At 42.3% G+C, this 20,745-nt stretch overlaps 2 protein-coding genes across 3 annotated transcripts in view; both read left to right on the top strand.

Annotated features, from left to right (window-relative positions):
* LOC123755745 (CD209 antigen-like protein D) overlaps positions 1–9,259 on the top strand; it is a 15,367-nt gene extending 6,108 nt beyond the window's left edge. The window contains exon 3 of one of the 2 annotated variants that reach the window (XM_045738495.2): positions 8,282–9,259. In XM_045738495.2, coding sequence (XP_045594451.1) covers positions 8,282–8,292 — 11 coding nt within the window. In that variant the 3' untranslated portion in view covers positions 8,293–9,259. Of the gene's footprint in view, positions 1–693; positions 1,291–8,281 lie in introns of those variants that run through there. The other variant, XM_045738494.2, reaches the window with a different exon arrangement.
* A 1,158-nt stretch (positions 9,260–10,417) lies between these two features.
* On the top strand, positions 10,418–19,592 carry LOC123755742 (C-type lectin domain family 4 member E). Its single transcript, XM_045738492.2, has 3 exons — positions 10,418–10,605; positions 11,418–11,618; positions 17,586–19,592. The coding sequence occupies exons 1-3, from the start codon at positions 10,554–10,556 to the stop codon at positions 17,831–17,833; spliced, it is 501 nt and encodes a 166-aa protein (XP_045594448.2). The 5' UTR covers positions 10,418–10,553; the 3' UTR covers positions 17,834–19,592.
* The last annotated feature ends 1,153 nt before the right edge of the window (positions 19,593–20,745 follow it).

Raw genomic sequence — 20,745 nt, 5'->3', positions numbered from 1 at the left:
TTCCCGGTAAGGTGTGACTCACTGATTTTAATTGCCTCATAAAATTTATTTTCAGAGAGCATCATAAAAATTTTGTACATTCTCAGTCAGTATATTAAACTGTACGCTTTCTACATTGAAGACTCATATTTAGTGTTTATGTCATTTATGTACAGTTGTGTTAGGGGCAACATATTACACTAGGTAACGCAATTATTAGCCCTGGGTAGTGTTATTTCTTATTGCTTATGCCTCCAAGGTATAGAAAATGGATACTATTCCCCTCAAACTTTGCTGTGACCTTTGTCTCAGACAGCTTGAGGATGATGTCTTGAAGGTGCTGAAGGCTTCTGATTCCTTGACGAGAGCTGTGAAAATATGTCGCAATGTGTCACAGGCGTAGTTAAGGAGGCGGCAGCCTTCAGGCACCTTCATGACGTCTTCCCTAAACTGTCTGTGGCAGAGGTCACAACAATGTTTGAGGGGAATAATAACTATTTTCTATACATTGGTGCCATAAGCAATTGAAAATAAAACTACCCATGAAAAACTAACGTTACATAGTGTTATTATTTATGCATTATCCTATATTCTTCGTGAGTTAGTTAATGGGTAGAGGTTTTGAGGGCGGTGTAATACCACCTCTGCCGCCCCAGCGTACTATCAACCGCCCCCAGGGTGCAACACTCTCCTTCAACAACGTCTCTCCTTCAGGGCTTGAACCTTTCTGGGTGGGTACCAGCGACGTGGTGAACCAGGGGTACTGGACGTGGGTGGACGGGCGCCAGGTGGACATCACCGCCCCGTACTGGAACACCGACGAGCCACGAGCTGTCGAGGGACACGACTGTGCTTACTTAGCCTTTAATACCGAAATCGCTCACAGGTTGCGCCTCAAATCTGGCTTCTGTGATGATATCTGGCCCTTTCTGTGCCAGCTGGGTGTTCATGCTCTTAAGTAGGCCCGTAGGTCGTGTGAACTGAGTGACCATCTCCCTGAGTGACCAGCTCCCTGAGTGACTAGCTGGTGAAAGTGACCAGCTGGTAAAAGTGACCAGCTCAAGTTAGTCTAGACACTACAAATACACACACAGTGTATAGTATCAGTTAACTTTACTCCTGTAATACATGCCTGTATTTTTGTATTATTTTGTGTTTATGGAGAGTTTGTCTAATACAATAACTTATGAGTGTATATAACAATCACGGCACGTCAGCTTGCCATACAATTATCACCACACTGATACAACAGTGTTGCTGTGTTACTCACGCAACCCATTATTTGTTGGGTTTAATAAATGAATGACAAAGTTTGCACTTACAGTGTCACTATACCTGCCTCACTTACAGTGTCACTATACCTGCCTCACTTACAGTGTCACTATACCTGCCTCACTTACAGTGTCACTATACCTGCCTCACTTACAGTGTCACTATACCTGTCTCACTTACAGTGTCACCATACCTGCCTCACTTACAGTGTCACCATACCTGCCTCACTTACAGTGTCACTATACCTGCCTCACTTACAGTGTCACCATACCTGCCTCACTTACAGTGTCACTATACCTGTCTCACTTACAGTGTCACCATACCTGCCTCACTTACAGTGTCACCATACCTGCCTCACTTACAGTGCCACCATACCTGCCTCACTTACAGTGTCACTATACCTGCCTCACTTACAGTGTCACCATACCTGCCTCACTTACAGTGTCACCATACCTGTCTCACTTACAGTGTTACCATACCTGTCTCACTTACAGTGTCACCATGCCTGTCTCACTTACAGTGTCACCATACCTGTCCCACTTACAGTGTCACCATGCCTGTCTCACTTACAGTGTCACCATGCCTGTCTCACTTACAGTGTCACCATACCTGTCTCACTTACAGTGTCACCATGCCTGTCTCACTTACAGTGTCACTATACCTGTCTCACTTACAGTGTCACTTTACCTGCCTTACTTACAGTGTCACCATACCTGTCTCACTTACAGTGTCACCATACCTGTCTCACTTACAGTGTCACTATACCTGCCTCACTTACAGTGTCACTATACCTGCCTTACTTACAGTGTCACTATACCTGCCTTACTTACAGTGTCACTATACCTGCCTTACTTACAGTGTCACAATACTTGCCTCACTTACAGTGTCACTATACCTACCTTACTTACAGTGTCACTATACCTGCCTCACTTACAGTGTCACAATACTTGCCTCACTTACAGTGTCACTATACCTGCCTCACTTACAGTGTCACCATACCTGTCTCACTTACAGTGTCACTATACCTGCCTTACTTACAGTGTCACTATACCTGCCTTACTTACAGTGTCACAATACTTGCCTCACTTACAGTGTCACTATACCTACCTTACTTACAGTGTCACTATACCTGCCTCACTTACAGTGTCACAATACTTGCCTCACTTACAGTGCCACCATACCTGCCTCACTTACAGTGTCACTATACCTGCCTCACTTACAGTGTCACCATACCTGCCTCACTTACAGTGTCACTATACCTGCCTTACTTACAGTGTCACAATACTTGCCTCACTTACAGTGTCACTATACCTACCTTACTTACAGTGTCACTATACCTGCCTCACTTACAGTGTCACAATACTTGCCTCACTTACAGTGTCACTATACCTGCCTTACTTACAGTGTCACCATACCTGTCTCACTTACAGCTTCGCGGGTGGCATGGGTTCGAGTCCCGGCCAGGGAGGATTGACTAGGCGACAGTCCATAAATGTCTGCGCCTGTTCGCTTGTTTGTTAACAGACTGGTAGATCGTGTTCCAAGGGAAGCCTTATGGGTACAGCTTACCATAAGCTGCCGAGTCACCCTACCATGAGCTGTGGTAGGGGTCAGAGGCCGGCTGTGGCTGTAGCTTTGTTAAGAAAAACATCTTAACTAACTCCTGGGGTTTCTATTTATTGCTAGATTAATAGAGACATTAGGTGAAAGGAATCACGCCCAAACGTTTTCGTTCGGTGCGGGAATCGGACCCGAAATCTAGATTGCGAACAAGAAAAGATAATAATATAGAAACAATAAACCAGATAAAGTTTCATTTAAATGGAGTAAAACGTCAATAAAGTACACAGTCGTCCAGGGTGTACGGTGTACTCCTGTTTGGATACAACAGGAGTACACTACACAGGGGCTACAACAGGAGTACACTACACAGGGCCTACAACAGGAGTACACTACACAGGGCCTACAACAGGAGTACACTACACAGGGCCTACAACAGGAGTACACTACACAGGGCCTACAACAGGAGTACACTACACAGAGGCTACAACAGGAGTACACTACACAGAGGCTACAACAGGAGTACACTACACAGGGCCTACAACAGGAGTACACTACACAGGGCCTACAACAGGAGTACACTACACAGGGCCTACAACAGGAGTACAGTACACAGAGGCTACAACAGGAGTACACTACACAGGGTCTACAACAGGAGTACACCACACAGGGCATACAACAGGAGTACACTACACAGGGCCTACAACAGGAGTACACTACACAGGGCCTACAACAGGAGTACACTACACAGGGCCTACAACAGGAGTACAGTACACAGAGGCTACAACAGGAGTACACTACACAGGGTCTACAACAGGAGTACACCACACAGGGCATACAACAGGAGTACACTACACAGGGCCTACAACAGGAGTACACTACACAGGGCCTACAACAGGAGTACACTACACAGGGCCTACAACAGGAGTACACTACACAGGGCCTACAACAGGAGTACACTACACAGAGGCTACAACAGGAGTACACTACACAGGGTCTACAACAGGAGTACACTACACAGGGCCTACAACAGGAGTACACTACACAGGGCCTACAACAGGAGTACACTACACAGGGCCTACAACAGGAGTACAGTACACAGAGGCTACAACAGGAGTACACTACACAGGGCCTACAACAGGAGTACACCACACAGGGGCTACAACTCCTACAGGTACGGTAGATAAACGTCCTATGAAAGACTATGTGTGGGTGTTCACCTTTGCAACAACTGGCGCAGTTCACTTAGAGGTATTAACTCCTGATATAACTGTTCAATCAATACAGGTTTTCCCTACCACTGTTGCATGCAGGTGATGCACAAAACTCATGATGTCAGACAATGGAGCTAACTTGGTAGCAGAAATATACCAAGTTAGATTTAGTAGACCTCCAAATAAATCCCGTAAATCAGAAAATAAATAAAAGGAACAGATTTTCCGTAAATTTGAGTTTACGGGAAACTGTCCATACCTTGCAGTCTGTGCAACACTGCATCAATGTCAGTGTAAATGTAAATTTATTCAGCCTAGAGCCCTATGGGACGGAGGTGTTTATGAGAGATGATGGTTGGTGTTAGCAAACAATGCTAAAAAAAACTCTACACCGCCCAGAAAATAATTCTCACGAAACTAAGCAATAGTCGCGGAAATCGAGCAGAGTAAACAATCAACCATCAACCCTTGACCTACATGTCGGACGATCCTATATGTGACAATAAGTCCAGCCCAATTATAGGTGGACCTGTGACTCAAACACTGTCGTTTGCAGACGAGGCGGTCAGGGACTTCTCACACGTGGATGACAGAGAGAGTTGCTACGAGGTTACAACCACCTGTCCAATATAATATGTGGAATGAAGGATGGACTAAAGACATGACTAACAGAGTATCATTAAGATGCACTAACAGCATAGTGTGTGTAATGTGTTAGGATGCACTAAAAATACAATGAGTAAAGTGTTTAGAAAGTGCTGACAGCATAGTCGGAAAAGTGTTAGGAAGCGTTTACTGGGATGTGAGACATTGACGTTCCTGAGAGCACCACTTTAAAGAGGTGTGCTTCACCTGCGGACTCTCACAGCTGACTCACACAGCCGGCTGTCACAGCTGGCTCTCACAGCTGGCTCACAACTGGCTCTCACAACTAGCTCTCACGGCTGGCTCTCACAGCTGGCTCTCACAACTGGCACTCACATCTGGCTCTCACAGCTGGCTCTCACAACTGACTCTCACAGCTGAATCTCACACCTGGCTCTCACACTTGCCTCTCACGGCTGGCACTCACAACTGGCTCTCACAACTGGCTCTCACAACTGGCTCTCACAACTGGCTCTCACAACTGGTGTGGGAGAATTTGTCGGGATTAATATATAAGGAGAACTACTAACGACTTGTACTGTACTAAATTAAAAATTACTGTATGCAAAATTATTTCACCTAAACCCCTAGATAGGGTCGTAAATCCTAGCTCCTGTTTATGGTGCTAGTCCAGCCTAGCACCATAACTATAACAACCAATATTCATATATTAATAAACACAACAATTTATATTGTTGAAGTATGATATATATATGAATATGCAATCAAATGACCTTAAATGTGGTCTAAGTACTATTAACTAAATACAAGAGATTATATTCAATTTGATAAACTTATATGATAACTAAGTAAACAATTGTTAACTCAATGTATATGATCAATTGCATATATAAATATTTTCTCAATTTATATGAAGAAATTCAGTTGAGCTTGACTGGACTTTTCTTAGACAAGGGACACTCATGAGGCTCTGAATCTCGCGAGTGTCTGGTTACTTTAAAAAGATTCAGTCGCTATAATATTAATAAAACTTACTGAAATATGAGGTGTTGCCTCACCCTCTAACGACATACAGACTTATTGGATATATTAAGGTTATACAAGCATGCAATTGGCCAATTAACACACAAAAATAACTCAATATACTTATGTCTGAGTGCCGGGTGCCATCTGACAAGTGGCCAGACTGATAACTCTCTTGTAGAGATTTTAGGCACTTGATTTTATTTCACAGCTTTGCTGTTTATTATTCTTGTAGCATTGCTAAAAGATTATTTCCTTAATTGCGTTTGCAGTAGGCGAAGATAGGTGATGATGGTGGAGGTGGAGGCGGCGTCACAGGTGGATGAGCTCAACTCTGCACTCTTATTTAGATAATGTACTAAGAATTTTCCTTGTAGATACTCCCCCAGGTACTTCCTGGGGGAGTATCTACAGTATTTTCCTTTCCTGTCCAGGTACTCCCCAAGTTCTAGAGAGTAATCTCTGGTGATAAAGATATGTTATTATGGTGTCCTTTACAAAATAGCGTTCGCAAGGCACCACACGTTTCACTCTGTAAACAAATGCTTTCTGGCTGGGGGCCGTGGTGGGCGCTTCTCTCCCAGCCATCGTTGCCCCCATGCTCTCTGAGCGAGGTAGCCTTCAATGAATATTGATTGATTATTTTTACTGTCTAGACATATGATTGAGATAAAATGTGATTATAATATAATTAGATATAAGAGTTAAAGATTATAAGTAGTACTTGCTAGTACTACTGATATTTATTAAGGAATTGATTTAATCCTCTACCGGAAGTCGATTGATGTTCCAATAATTTTTTAATTAAGATATTCTTCTCGAAGCTTCTAGATCCTTGAGAAATCATGCACCAAGTCACGTAGACAAAAAAGGGCTCTATGGTGTATTTGATCATAGGTGGCATTGTCATGTAGGATCCAGAAGTATAATGAATCTGTAGTGAATCTGATATGATATGATATTGATTATGATATGATTTTGAAATAATACATTTCTTAGGTAATAACATAGATATAGTGGGTAAAATTTCCCACAACTGGCTCTCACACCTGTCTTTCACAACTGGCTCTCACACCTGCCTCTCACAACTGGCTCTCACAACTGGCTCTCACACCTGCCTCTCACAACTGGCTCTCACAGCTGGCCCTCACAACTGGCTCTCACACCTGCCTCTCACAACTGGCTCTCACAGCTGGCTTTCACAACTGGCTCTCACACCTGCCTCTCACAACTGGCTCTCACAGCTGACTCACAACTGGCTCTCACAGCTGGCTTTCACAACTGGCTCTCACACCTGCCTCTCACAACTGGCTCTCACAGCTGACTCACAACTGGCTCTCACAGCTGACTCACAACTGGCTCTCACAGCTGACTCTCACTCCTGGCTCTCACAGCTGACTCTCACTCCTGGCTCTCACAGATGGCTCTCACAACTGCCTTTCATAGCATACTCTCACATCTGGCTCTCACAGCTAGACCCTCACAGCTGGCTCTTACACCTGGCTCCCACAACTGGCTCTCACACCTGGCGTCAGTAGCCTCTCTCCTACCTAGCACTCAAACTTTATTAATGCATTCGACTCTTATACTGAAACATGTATCCAGCTCACACCACCAGTGTATCCAGCTGACTCACATTATAATTTGATATCATCTAGTTTTAATACATGTTGTTGATTTAGGGGCGACGACGATCGGGGGATCGGATGCGCCCCGGCGTACCCGTGATGGGTTAATCGCGAAGCCTGGAAGGGTGGAACGCCAAGCCAAACCGCGAAACGAGTGACGCCAATCACTAGAAACTAATATGCCATACGGCAAATAAATGCACAGACGGGCAGATGATTGGGGAGCCCCCAGGAATCCCTCAGGGTGACAAACACCGGCCCCGCTCCACACAGAGAACAACAGGTAGCAAAACCAAAACTCGGCCCCCAACTAACACGCAAAAAGCCATCCAGTGTTCTCCGGCAGAGCAGAAGCCAGCCGCCCACCACGATTGAGGGCACACCAAGACCCGCCAACCCCCGGCACCTCTCGGCCAAGCCGGCCCCCCAACACTGTCACCCCGCCGGGAGAACCAGCCAGAACACGCCCAAAAAAAATCTATCAACAATCCCGTGACCCAAGACGATATGTGCGCCAGGCGTCATACAATCGGACCGTTGAAAAGTGATGCCAAACGGCAGTAGCAAAGCCAAAACGCGAAAACAAGACGTGTACAGGCGGCTCCCAGGCGGAGGAGGTGTCCAGACGTCCGCTCGGCTTCCAGGTTGAACCAGGAGTCCGTTTTAATACATTGCTGGGTGTTGGTGCTTGTTACGAACCCGATTCCATCGTCGGAGCATGGAGCAGTGACGTCAATGCCATCTATGAGTCCGCTCCGAAATCCCCACAAATTGGACGACGCCATCTAGTGGTGACAGGATTATACCAGAAAGAGGCGCTAGATTCCTGTCCTAGTCAGCTCGAGAGGTAGCTGGTGCTGACCTCTGGTGAGGTGGCGCCTAGAAAATCAGCGCCATCTATTATAGGAGGAGTTGTATGTCTATGTCAGAGTATGTAAGTGATGTTTCCTAGTGTCCCATGTACTGACCAGTTTACTGATGACGTGTCTGTATCCACAGAGTCGACGTAGGGCTGCTGTGGTACGAGGACAGTCAGTCTACCCAGGGCAGCCAATAGCTCTCTACTCCATTCTGCTTTACGGAAGCAGTGAGCCGCCGCCGGAGAAGAACTGTGTAGTGTTCTACTGTCTGCCTGTGAAGTGGCAGTGACAGAATTCGGCGTACCCGGGACTGGCTAGAGGAAGAGACGACTGACAGTGAGGGGCTACGGAGGAGTGTAACCAGTGAGTTGCAAGAAGCTCCTGCCAGGGGTTCACTACCCTTGTATTTGAACGTGAGGAGGCCCAGCAGCGCGAGGCTGATGTTCTCTGCCAGCACCAGGGTGGAGAGTGATTGTGGGCGTGCACGAAGAGCACCTGGTGAGACTGTGTTTTGGCTGGCCCGTGACTAGGGTACACTCGTTGGTGTTTCCCAGTGCTAGTTGAGGACGGTACTGTGTGTTGTGGAAACACGGTAGCTGACAAGACTGCAGCGATTGAGCATCGAGGAGCGCTTAGTGTCCTATGAGAGACACTTGTGTACATATTAAGTGTAGTAATACTTCCTTTAGGATTATATAAGAGGCAATGGGAAAGTGATTAAATGTGAATATATTGGTAATTGATGAAGTGTCGTATTCAATGCACCTCCCCCATTGTGGTTTACTTGCATTACTGAGCTCACTCCTTGAAAGCCACTACTAACTTGGGGCCGAATACCAGAACTTTAGTTCCACTAGCAAAGAACCCAGTTGCGACCCATTGTGGCCGTAACAGTGCTACATACATATTTCCAAGTTCAAGACAATGTTATGGTCGCTCCGGTTCGAATGTGCAGTCACAAAACATTGTAAGAGGCAATTGTAACAGATGTTTGCCATCAAATTCATTAGGCATATATTGATAACTATTTAATTGAACTGTCAAAATTTTTTGCCTCCTATATATTTTCTTATTTTTATTTTATATTCCACGGGAGCATAGATTTTTGTTAAGTTACAGATTACTGCACAAAATGTACTGAAGAGTTATCAATCAGGATATTTTGTATGAAGACATAAAATGTAATCAGATTATGTAAATACAAGTTATTGGACATTATATATAATGTTAAATTATTCCAATGGATATCGTTCAAGATTCTATGACTGCATTTTTTAGAGGAAATTCAAATTTCAAAACTGCATTTTTGAGCTTTCACATGATATCTGCTTTTTTAATCAGCTTTAATTAATTTTTCACCCAATAGACATAAAAATAGGCTTACAAATGCACTTTTATCAATTCTAAAAAAATAATGTTTTCATTTTTGCTTTCCAAACAATATTTTTATAAGTGAAAATATATAACATTGTTTTCTCTTGCCAATGTTGCCAAACAAATTACTGCAATACTACTTGTGTAAGCTGCAAGCACAAATTGGTCTTGTAGTACAGTCACATATGTATCAAAGGCTAGATCTTCGTGGGCTAGTGATAGGGATAGATTTAGTCTCCATGGTGTAGTGGTAAGACAATCGCCTGGCGTTCCGCGAGCACTTTGTCATGGGTTCGTATCCTGGCCGGGGAGGATTTACTGGGCGCAAATCCTTAACTGTAGCTTCTGTTTAACTCAACAGTAAAATGTGTACTTGATTGTAACAACGATTCTTCGCGGCGGGGATCGTATTCCAGGGACCATAGGATTAAGGACCTGCCCGAAACGCTACGCGTACTAGTGGCTGTACAAGAATGTAACAACTCTTGTATATATCTAAAAAAAGAGATAGCAATTAAATATATATCTCAAATAATTGAGTTCAAAGCGGTCTGATATATACTGAATACATTTGAATCTTTTGCAACTATTAGATCATTATCAGAGCTTTCATTAGATGGTTATAATGTGTTATAATTTAGGAAAAACACGGAAAAACTGCCGAAACCATAAGGTAAGATAAGCTGATATGATTGAAGATAAAAGGAGGTAAACATTTCTCACTGTTCGGAAAAAGATGTAATCTGTAAGGTTAAGAGTTCCCAGGAACCAGCGGGTGTCGCAATGTTCCCAGGCAGCAGCGGGTGTCGCAATGTTCCCAGGCAGCAGTGGGTGTCGCAATGTTCCCAGGCAGCAGCGGGTGTCGCATGTTGATGACACTATATAAGAATGGAGCTGACTCCCACGTCCAGAACCTTAACCATCACTGACATCGTGTAAGACCTCCGTCCAAGATCACTGCTAGAGGTCACCACCACCATCCCAGGTCACTACCACCATCTGAGGTCCTGAAGTCACCACCACCACCCGAGGTCACCATGTTTGTGCTGGCGCTTCTAGTCATCGGCCTCCTGACACAGGGAGAAACTGGTAAGTGTATCAGAGTGAGGTCATGATGAACACACTGATCACAATAGTCAGTCACCTTATGCCTCCTCCTTGCGGGAGGAGCCCCACCGCGCTGCTCGCCTCCTTCATGGTACACAAATGGCAAAAAGTAATTCCTTCTGGCAGTTACCTATACAGCATTTTCCGTGTTATTAGCAGAGCAATACACTCGTCGCTCTAACACACCTCCCCCCTCCCACAATACACCTCCCCCTCCCACAATACACCTCCCCCCTCCCACAATACACCTCCCCCTCTCACAATACACCTCCCCCTCCCACAATACACCTCCCCCTCCCACAATACACTACTCCGCACCCCACCATGCCAATATATATATATATATATATATATATATATATATATATATATATATATATATATATATATATATATATATATATATATACACAGAATATGTGCAAACAGGCCAGAATTTCATTTAACCTTTGTAATCGCAAATTAATGACATTATGTAAAGACACCTCGAACACTGTTTATGTGGGACAGACATAATGTGTATTATGTCTATATATAATAATTATGTATATAGACAGACATTTGTGTATTTATGTCTGTAGGTTAGCTTAGCATTTTATAAGCACTACAGTCACCTTCTTCGGTTGATTGTTTAATAAATCACTGAACTATATGTTCAACAGATCTCTAACCCTGTCCATGGAGGACAGAAGACAATGTACATATAGCTGGTTAGCATTGTAAATGTGGCCACGTCTGTGGTAGAAAGTAATAATAATAAAATAATAATAATTCACTCATGTCTCCTGGTGCAGGTGCTGCAGGTGCAGCCTCCTGCCCTGAGCCCTTCGTCACGATCGGGGAGGGCTGCTACTTCTTCAGTTACTCGTTCGTGACGTGGCAAGAGGCGCGGACGACCTGCCAAAGTCTCCTGCCGGGGGAAGACGCCGACCTGGCCGTCCTGGACTCCACCTGCGACGACTTTAGACACATAGCATCATACGCCATCACCAACGGTAGTGATGGTTGTTGTTCTTGGTGTTGATGTGTGTGTGTGTACTCACCTATTTGTACTCATCTATTTGTGCTTGCAGGATCGAGCATTGACTCTTGGATCCCGCCTTTCCAGCCATCGGTTGTTTACAGCAATGACTCCTGTCCCATTTCCCTATCATACCAAATTTTAAAAGTATGAATAGAGTTTGCTTCCACAACCTGCTCCCCAAGTGCATTCCATTTTTCCACTACTCTCACGCTGAAAGAAAACTTCCTAACATCTCTGTGAGTCATCTGAGTTTCCAGCTTCCACCCATGTCCCCTCGTTCTGTTATTATTACGTGTGAACATTTCATCTATTTCCACTTTGTCAATTCCCCTGAGTATTTTATATGTTCCTATCATATCTCCTCTCTCTCCCTTCTTTTCTCTAGTGTCGTAAGGTTCAGTTCCTTCAGACGTTCTTCATATCCCATCCCTGGTAACTCTGGGACAAGCCTCGTCGCAAACCTCTGAACCTTCTCCAGTTTCCTTATGTGTTTCTTCAGGTGGGAGCTCCATGATGGCGCGGCATACTCTTAAGACTGGTCTCACGTAGGCAGTGTAAAGCACCCTAAAAGCCTCCTCACTTAGGTTTCTGAATGAAGTTCTAATTTTCGCCAGTGTAGAGTACGCTGCTGTCGTTATCCTATTTATATGTGCCTCGGGAGTTAGATTAGGTGTTACGTCCACTCCCAGGTCTCTTTCTCGAATCGTTACAGGTAGGCAGTTCCCCTTCATTGCGTACTGTCCCTTTGGTCGTCTATCACCTGATCCCATTTCCATAACTTTACATTTATTGGTGTTGAACTCCAGTAGCCATTTCCCTGACCATCTCTGCAACCTGTTTAAGTCCTCTTGGAGGATCCTACAATCCTCATCTGTCACAACTCTTCTCATTAATTTTGCGTCATCCGCAAACATTGACATGTATGATTCAACTCCTGTAAACATATCATTTACGTAAATTAGAAAGAGGATTGGGCCCAGCACCGATCCTTGAGGTACTCCACTCGTTACTGTTCGCCAGTCCGACTTCTCGCCCCTTACCATTACCCTCTGGCTGTGTGTAATTACCTAAGTGTAATTACCTAAGTGTAGTTACAGGATGAGAGCTACGCTCGTGGTGTCCCGTCTTCCCAGCACTCTTTGTCATATAACGCTTTGAAACTACTGACGGTCTTGGCCTCCACCACCTGTTTGTGTGTGTGTGTGTGTGTGTGTGTGTGTGTGTACTCCCCTAATTGTACTCAACTAATTGTGCTTGCGGGAGTTGAGCTTTGTCTCTTTAGTCCCGTCTCTCAACTGTCAGTCAACTGGTGTACAGATTCCTGAGCCTACTGGGCTCTATCATATCTACATTTGTATGGAGTCAGCCTCCACCACATCACTGCCTAGTGCATTCCATTTATTAACTACTCTGACACTGAAAAAATTCTTTCTAACGGCTATGTGGCTCATCTGGGTACTAATTTTCCACCTATGTCCCCTTGTTCGTGTCCCACCCGTGCTGAAGAGTTTGTCTTTGTCAATCTCCCTGAGAATTTTGTAGGTAGTTATCATATCTCCCCTTAATCTTCTGTTTTCCAGGGACGTGAGGTTCAGTTCCTTTAGCCTTTCCTCGTAGCTCATACCTCAGTTCCGGGACGAGCCTGGTGGCATACCGCTGAATCTTCTCTAACTTTGTCTTGTGTTTAACTAGGTATGGACTCCAGGCTAGAGCTGCATATTCCAGGATTGGTCTGACATAAGTGGTATACAGGGTCCTGAACGATTCCTTACACAAGTTTCTAAAGGCAGTTCTTATGTTGGCCGGTCTAGCATATGCCGCTGATGATATCCTTTTGATGTGGGCCTCTGGGGACAGGTTCGGTATATGTGTGTGTGTGTGTGTGTGTGGGGGTGTGTGTGTGTGTGTGTGTATTTACTATTTATTTGTTACTATTCGTGCGTGCAGAATCGAGCTATTAGCTCTCTGATAACACCTTTCTAAGCAATGTATTTTTTTCTCTATTATTTCTACTACTACATATATTTCTCTCCAACACACATCACACACACACACACACACACACACACACATACACACACACACATACACACACACACACATTCACCCTTATGAAGCATCCCGTAGCAGCTGTCTAACTCCCAAAAACCTTATTTACTGGTAGGTAAACAGGAGGCATCAGGATGAACAAAAAACTCTGCCTATTTGTTTCAGCCTCAGCCAAATTACAACATTTTGCGATCTGACTGGGGCGTGAGAGTTTGACCGTTGTTACCGCAGGCTCGAGTGTGGTTAAGTTGGCTGTGAAAACCTGGTAGGGCCCAGGTTTGGGGCCTCCAGAACTTCCCTGGTAACTCAGTAGAGTTCTGGGTTAATCACCTATTGTATCACCGTGGCCGAACAGTTATGTATATATATATATAATATATATATATATATTATATAATATATATATATATATATATATATATATATATATATATATATATATATATATATATATATGTCGTACCTAGTAGCCAGAACGCACTTCTCAGCCTACTATGCAAGGCCCGATTTGCCTAATAAGCCAAGTTTTCATGAATTATTTGTTTTTCGACTACCTAACCTACCTAACCTAACCTAACCTAACTTTCTCGGCTACCTAACCTAACCTAACCTTTAAAGATAGGATAGGATAGGTTAGGTTAGGTAGGGTTGGTTAGGTTCGGTCATATATCTACGTTAATTTTAACTCTAATAAAAAAAATTTACCACCCACATAATGAAATGGGTAGCCTTATCATCTCATAAGAAAAAAATTAGAGAAAACATATTAATTCAGGAAAACTTGGCTTATTAGGCAAATCGGGTCTTGCATAGTAGGCTGAGAAGTGCGTTCTGGCTACTAGGTACGGCATTATATATATATATTATATATATATATATATATATATATATATATATATTAGTATATTTTGGTAGCAGTCTTTCCTGTAGACATATATTATTAAATATGACCGAAAAAGTAATATTAATAATTCTAACACGAATTTTCTCAATCTTGTTAGAATTATTAATTCGTGTTAGAATTATTAATATTACTTTTTCGGTCATATTTAATAATATATGTCTACAGGAAAGACTGCTACCAAAATATACTAATATATATATATATATATATATATATATATATATATATATATATATATATATATATATATAATGCCGTACCTAGTAGCCAGAACGCACTTCTCAGCCTACTATGCAAGACCCGATTTGCCTAATAAGCAAAGTTTTCATGAATTAATTGTTTTTCGACTACCTAACCTACATAACCTAACCTAACTTACCTTTTCTGGCTACCTAACCTAAAAAGATAGGTTAGGTTAGGTTAGGTAGGGTTGGTTAGGTTCGGTCATATATCTACGTTAATTTTAACTCCAATAAAAAAATATTGACCTCATACATAATGAAATGGGTAGCTTTATCATTTCATAAGAAAAAAATTAGAGAAAATATATTAATTCAGGAAAACTTTGCTTATTAGGCAAATCGGGCCTTGCATAGTAGGCTGAGAAGTGCGTTCTGGCTACTAGGTACGACATTATATATATATATATATATATATATATATATATATATATATATATATATATATATATATATATATATATATATATATATATATATATATATATATATATATATATATATGTTCGCTTGTACAAAATCGCTAATCTCCGAAAGTTCTTCACCGATTGCTTTGAAATTTTCACACAACATTCCATTCACATCCAAGCGGGTTTTTATATGCATTCTATATAGATATCACGTCAGTGACGGATTTTTTTTTTTAAACTGTTTTTCATGGGAGGAAAATCTTCGAAATCTCTTTACCGATTGCTTTGAAATTTTGACACAACAAAATTGGGAATATCACTCGAATAGGTGCGTGTTTTTTTTATATAACTACTATTTACATGCCTCACCTGTTACAGGAAAGAAAACATGTTTTATTTTTAAAACAGCATCATCTGTTGGACGCAAGAGCAAAGCACGCTGTAATCTCTGAAAGTTCTTCACCGATTGCTTTGAAATTTTTACACAACGTTCCATTCGAATACCCGCGTGTTTTTATATACCTACTATATAGATGCCATTCATGTGACAGGTAAAAACCTGCTTTTCTTAAAAAACAGCGCCATCTATTGCAGGTAATAGCAACACACACTACTATATATGTTACGATTCAATTTCAAAGTTTCCGATTGCACTGATATATTGAATTTTCATAGATATTGATTTATTTTCATTTTGATTTAATTATTTTTTGTGACTGCATTGGAATTGGGCTGTGTTGTTTACAACACCATTCATTAATTAAGTATAAGTATAGATGCCACACCTGTGACAGGTAAAAATGTTTTTCTTTTTAAGAAACTGTGCCATCTGTTGCACATAAGAGCAGCACATGCAATAATAAATATGTTACGATTCAATTTCAATGTTTCCGATAGCACTGGCAAATTGAATTATCATACGTTTCGATTTATTTTCATTTATATTTAATTATTTTGTGTGACATTGCATTGGAATTGAGCTGTGTTGTTTACCATACCGTTCATGTCGTGAGTATACTTTTTTCTGTTTTTTTCATTGTTTTTCATTTCATTTTGTAACTGTTTTTCTTATATTGCAGTGATGGGAACATCAGATCATTTGATGTTCCCAATTTTCTGATGGGAACAGCAAATAATTTGGGAATGCATCAGATGAAGGAGTGGGGAATTTGGGGAGGACGAGGGGACAGGGGAGGGGGTAATGGTGGAGATGACGAGGGAACCGGGGGAATTGGGGACGAGGGGACAGACGAATGGAGAATGGTGGGGAGGATAAGGGGAAAAGAGGAGTGGGGGATGGTGGGAATGATGAGGGGAGGGGGGGACTGGTAGGGAGGACTAGAGGACAGGGGAGTGGGGGATGGTTGGGGAGGAGGGGACGGTGGAGTTGGAAATGGTGGGGAGGAAGAGGGGATACTGGAGTGGGGGGATGGTGGAGAGGACAAAGGGAGGTGGGATGGGGGAGAATGGTGGGGAGGACGAGAGGATGGGGGGGGGGAAGTGGGGAATGAGGCAGTAGGGAATTGTTGGGAGAATTAGAGGATGGTGGAGTGGGGGAATAGTGGGCAGGACTGGGAGACAAGGGAAGGTTGCTGAGGCTCAGCAACAAGTGGCCGGGTACAGCTAGTATATAAATATACTAGCTGTGTATATATATATATATATATATATATATATATATATATATATATATATATATATATATATATATGCGAATAAGCCTGAATGGTCCCCAGGCATATATGCAACCAAAAACTCACACCCCAGAAGTGACTCGAACCCCATGCTGCGAGGAGCATTATGCAATTGATGTACTGGACACCTTGTACGTCCAACGTGCTGTCCAGTCAGCCACCGGCCCCCTGAGTGTCTGTGCGTGTGTGTGTGTGTGTGTGTGTGTGTTATTGAATATGAAGATTCCGTGTTGAATATTTTCTAGTTTAGGGCTTCTGTTTCACTAACAAGTGTTATTGCATCTATGTTTAATTGGATAGTTCTGGTAATGTCATATTTGTTCAAGGTTTGACGAAAAGAACAAGATTAACTGTATTCTATATTATACTTGTAATAATTTACACAACTTTTCGAACCTACACGGCTTCATTCTCGAGTGGAGAATGACAAGACATTACGGAACATCTGATTTATAACACTAGCAAGTCAGTTGCAAACAAAATTATGCCATGTGAATGACGAAAGAAATAAAGAGTTTCTTTTATTAGGCCTCTGTAAGCCCCCCGCCCCTTCCTCCCCCTCCACACAAACACAAACTCCAAGCACTCTCAGCCTTCCTCCAGGATAGAACAGTCTCTCTTTCAACAACTTCTCTCCATCAGAGTTGACGCCTTTCTGGGTGGGTGCCTCTGACGACCTGATCGAGGGGTACTGGACGTGGGTGGACGGGCGCCCGGTGGACATGACCGCCTCCTACTGGAACACTGAAGAGCCACTTGATGGAAATTCATACAACTGTGCTTACTTAGCCTTTCACTCCGAAAAGACGTTCAGGCTGCGTCTGAACGCTGACTACTGTTTTGATATCTGGCCGTGTCTGTGCCAGCTGGGTGTTCATTCTCTTAAATAGCCGGGTAGTTGGTGTGAGGTGAGTGACCAAGCTCATACTAGCTCGGTGTCCACACTTGCATGACATGTACAGTGTGTAGCGGCAGTTGATCATACTCCAGCAATATATATGCTTCTCTCAGTTAGTCTAACAACTGCAACTAATCTCCCTGTATACTACTCCCTGTATTTCCTGCAACATTTAATCGTTTCTAAAATCCTGCTCCACCTGCATAATAATAATTACTTGAGAAAGGAAGGTTGAACAGTGAGTGTGTGGGGGGGAAGGGGGGAGCACAAAGAAGAAACTATATAGCAAGTTAGATTTATATATTGCTAATATAACATGAATAAAGTTCACTGGTCGTCTCCCACACTATTGTTCTAAAACTAAATTGGTTATTAACTACACAACTTGGCCCGGGACCCAGTGGGCATTTTTGGTTGCTTTAACGTCGCCCACCGACGTTGTTTGACCGTATTATGGTTGACTATTAAAGTATGTTAAGTTTCAAAGGTGAGATTATGTTGCAATCAGGTTTAGATATGGTTTGGTTTCTTTCAACGTTAATAAACCATTGGAATTTGCACACGCATTCATACATGTGTGCACGCAAATGCACACTCGCCCGCACGCAAGAGCACAAGGAAAGAACATATTAGAAGGAAAGATTGGATTCTTTCCATACGTTATATGACAAATAATTTTAAATATTTCAGATAGTTATGAAGAAAATACAAAAAAAAATCGTCATTTTCTAAGAGAAAATATTATCCCATTGACTCAATAGCAAGTTAAAAATGTTTCCATTGCATTGAATATCATAATACAGCAAGTTGGCCCATTAACCAGGACCTGCTAGGAAATAGCATTGCAAAATAAAGAAAACAAATATTTCTGATCTATTTTTCCCCAAAATAGATTGTCTCTTCTAATTTTTCTTGTTTTACATTTTCATTAAGAAACACAAAGATCTTTCCTAGGCTCCATTACTTATTGTAGTATAATATAGTGACCGAGTCTTGATCACCGACTAGTAGGTGATCACTACAGTCTGTGGGGTCACTTTACCAGTAACTGACCACACCCAACAGTGTTCAACACACTGCTATGAACGTCTTCCAGTGCACAACATATTTTTGTAATAGAGTAATATTTAACCTTCAATGAAATGATCCCAAAAGTAAATTCGGCCATTTGAAAAAATGCAGACATTTATTGAATAACTTATTAAATAAAATAATCAAACGTGTTTCATGAGTCCGTAAATTATGTATTAAGATGCTTACCCGTTGAAACATCTGGAGGATTGTATCGATGAGATCGGAAATGCTACATATGTGTCTAAGCGCGACCTCTCGAGAGGATATTATCAGATACCTCTCACTGGACGCACCAAGGAACTAACAGCATTCGTAACGCCCGATGGTGTCTTCCGGTATTTGGTATTGCCGTTCGGACTACGGAATGCCTACACAACATTCCATAGACTCTGCTAACAAATGTTCCCAATGTAGGGCTAACTTGGATGATACTGTGTTGTATAATAGTAGTTGGCTAAATGTGATACCTGATGCATTATCCCGGTTGCCTGAGTAGAGTACATCTGTGCCGAGAGGAAATAACAAACCCATTGTCAGAGGTTAAGTATAGTTCTTAGGTTCTCCTGTTACATTGATTATTCTTTGTCAGATGTGGGTTTTTTCTTTCAGGGTAAATTGTTTTGTTTTTATTGGCTGATTCGTTGTACGCTCTTACAATAAATGTATCTACTAATCTAGTAGCCATATTTTTACCCCTGGTGGAAAGGAGTGTTACGACCCTGGGCCAAAGATTGTACTTTGGCAAATGGATCCAGGATCGTCTTGCATTTGTTTACATATGTAATAGGGACCCGTCACTCTCTAAGGTATTTTAATAAAAGAACTTCAATGTGTGGGATTAGTGTTATTAAAATTATATAGATTGTTAGATAGGTTTGGGTTAAAGGAGTGAGCTCTCTGGCAATTTATATACAAGAGGACTGATCCTCATTTTGCCCTTTGCAAAATGAGGATTAGTCTTCATTATATCACAAGTTTTCACTAATATACCAATTAGTGAAAACGGCGATGGGTCACATTTTTAACAAACCCCACTGTAGTTTTCACAATATCGGAAATATCGCAAATCTGACTCATGAGCGTTATTTTTTAGACGAAAACTGACTCTCTGTACAAATATGGAGTTTGAAAGTATGACTTTTTATACTGAAAATATGCCAATTAGTGACCTGAAATCTCCAAAGGAATTTGTTGACTTACTGCGGGGAACCTGATGTCAAAATTATATATTATATATAATATAATACAAGGTGTCTTTGGGGAATACAAACCTGGGTATGCGTATGGAAATGTCAAGACACACAAGCCTGGAAACCCACTTCGGCCAATCATCAGCCAGATACCCACACCCACGTACAGACTGGCGAAGCGACTCAACGGCTTGCTGACCTTATGTACCCTCTGCTTTCAGCCTGAAGTCTCCAAGGGAATTTGTTGGCTTACTGCGGGGAACACGGGCCACATGGATAAGAGCCTCGTTGGACGTAGAATCACTGTTTACCAACGTACCTGTGGATGAAACAATCGGGATGATAGCGGGCAGAGTGTATTGTGATCCGGCCTGTACTCCTCTTGACATACCAGAAAACATTCTAAGGAAACTACTCCAAGCTTGCACTAAAGAAGCACCCTTCTTGAGCCCTGATGGGCACATGTATAAGCAAGTTAATGGGGTCGCTATGGGTTCTCCCCTAGGTACCCTGTTTGCGAACTTTTACATGGGTACCATCGAACAGAAGGTCTTAGTTGGCATGAACTTGAAGCCTACCATATACTGCAGATATGTTGACGACATTTTTAAACCGGTACCTGATGTCCGACGTCTGCGGG

The sequence above is a fragment of the Procambarus clarkii genome, chromosome 43 (assembly GCF_040958095.1).
Source record: "Procambarus clarkii isolate CNS0578487 chromosome 43, FALCON_Pclarkii_2.0, whole genome shotgun sequence".
In the NCBI taxonomy this organism is placed as follows: Eukaryota; Metazoa; Arthropoda; class Malacostraca; order Decapoda; family Cambaridae; genus Procambarus; species Procambarus clarkii.
This window is presented reverse-complemented; position numbering and strand designations above follow the sequence as displayed.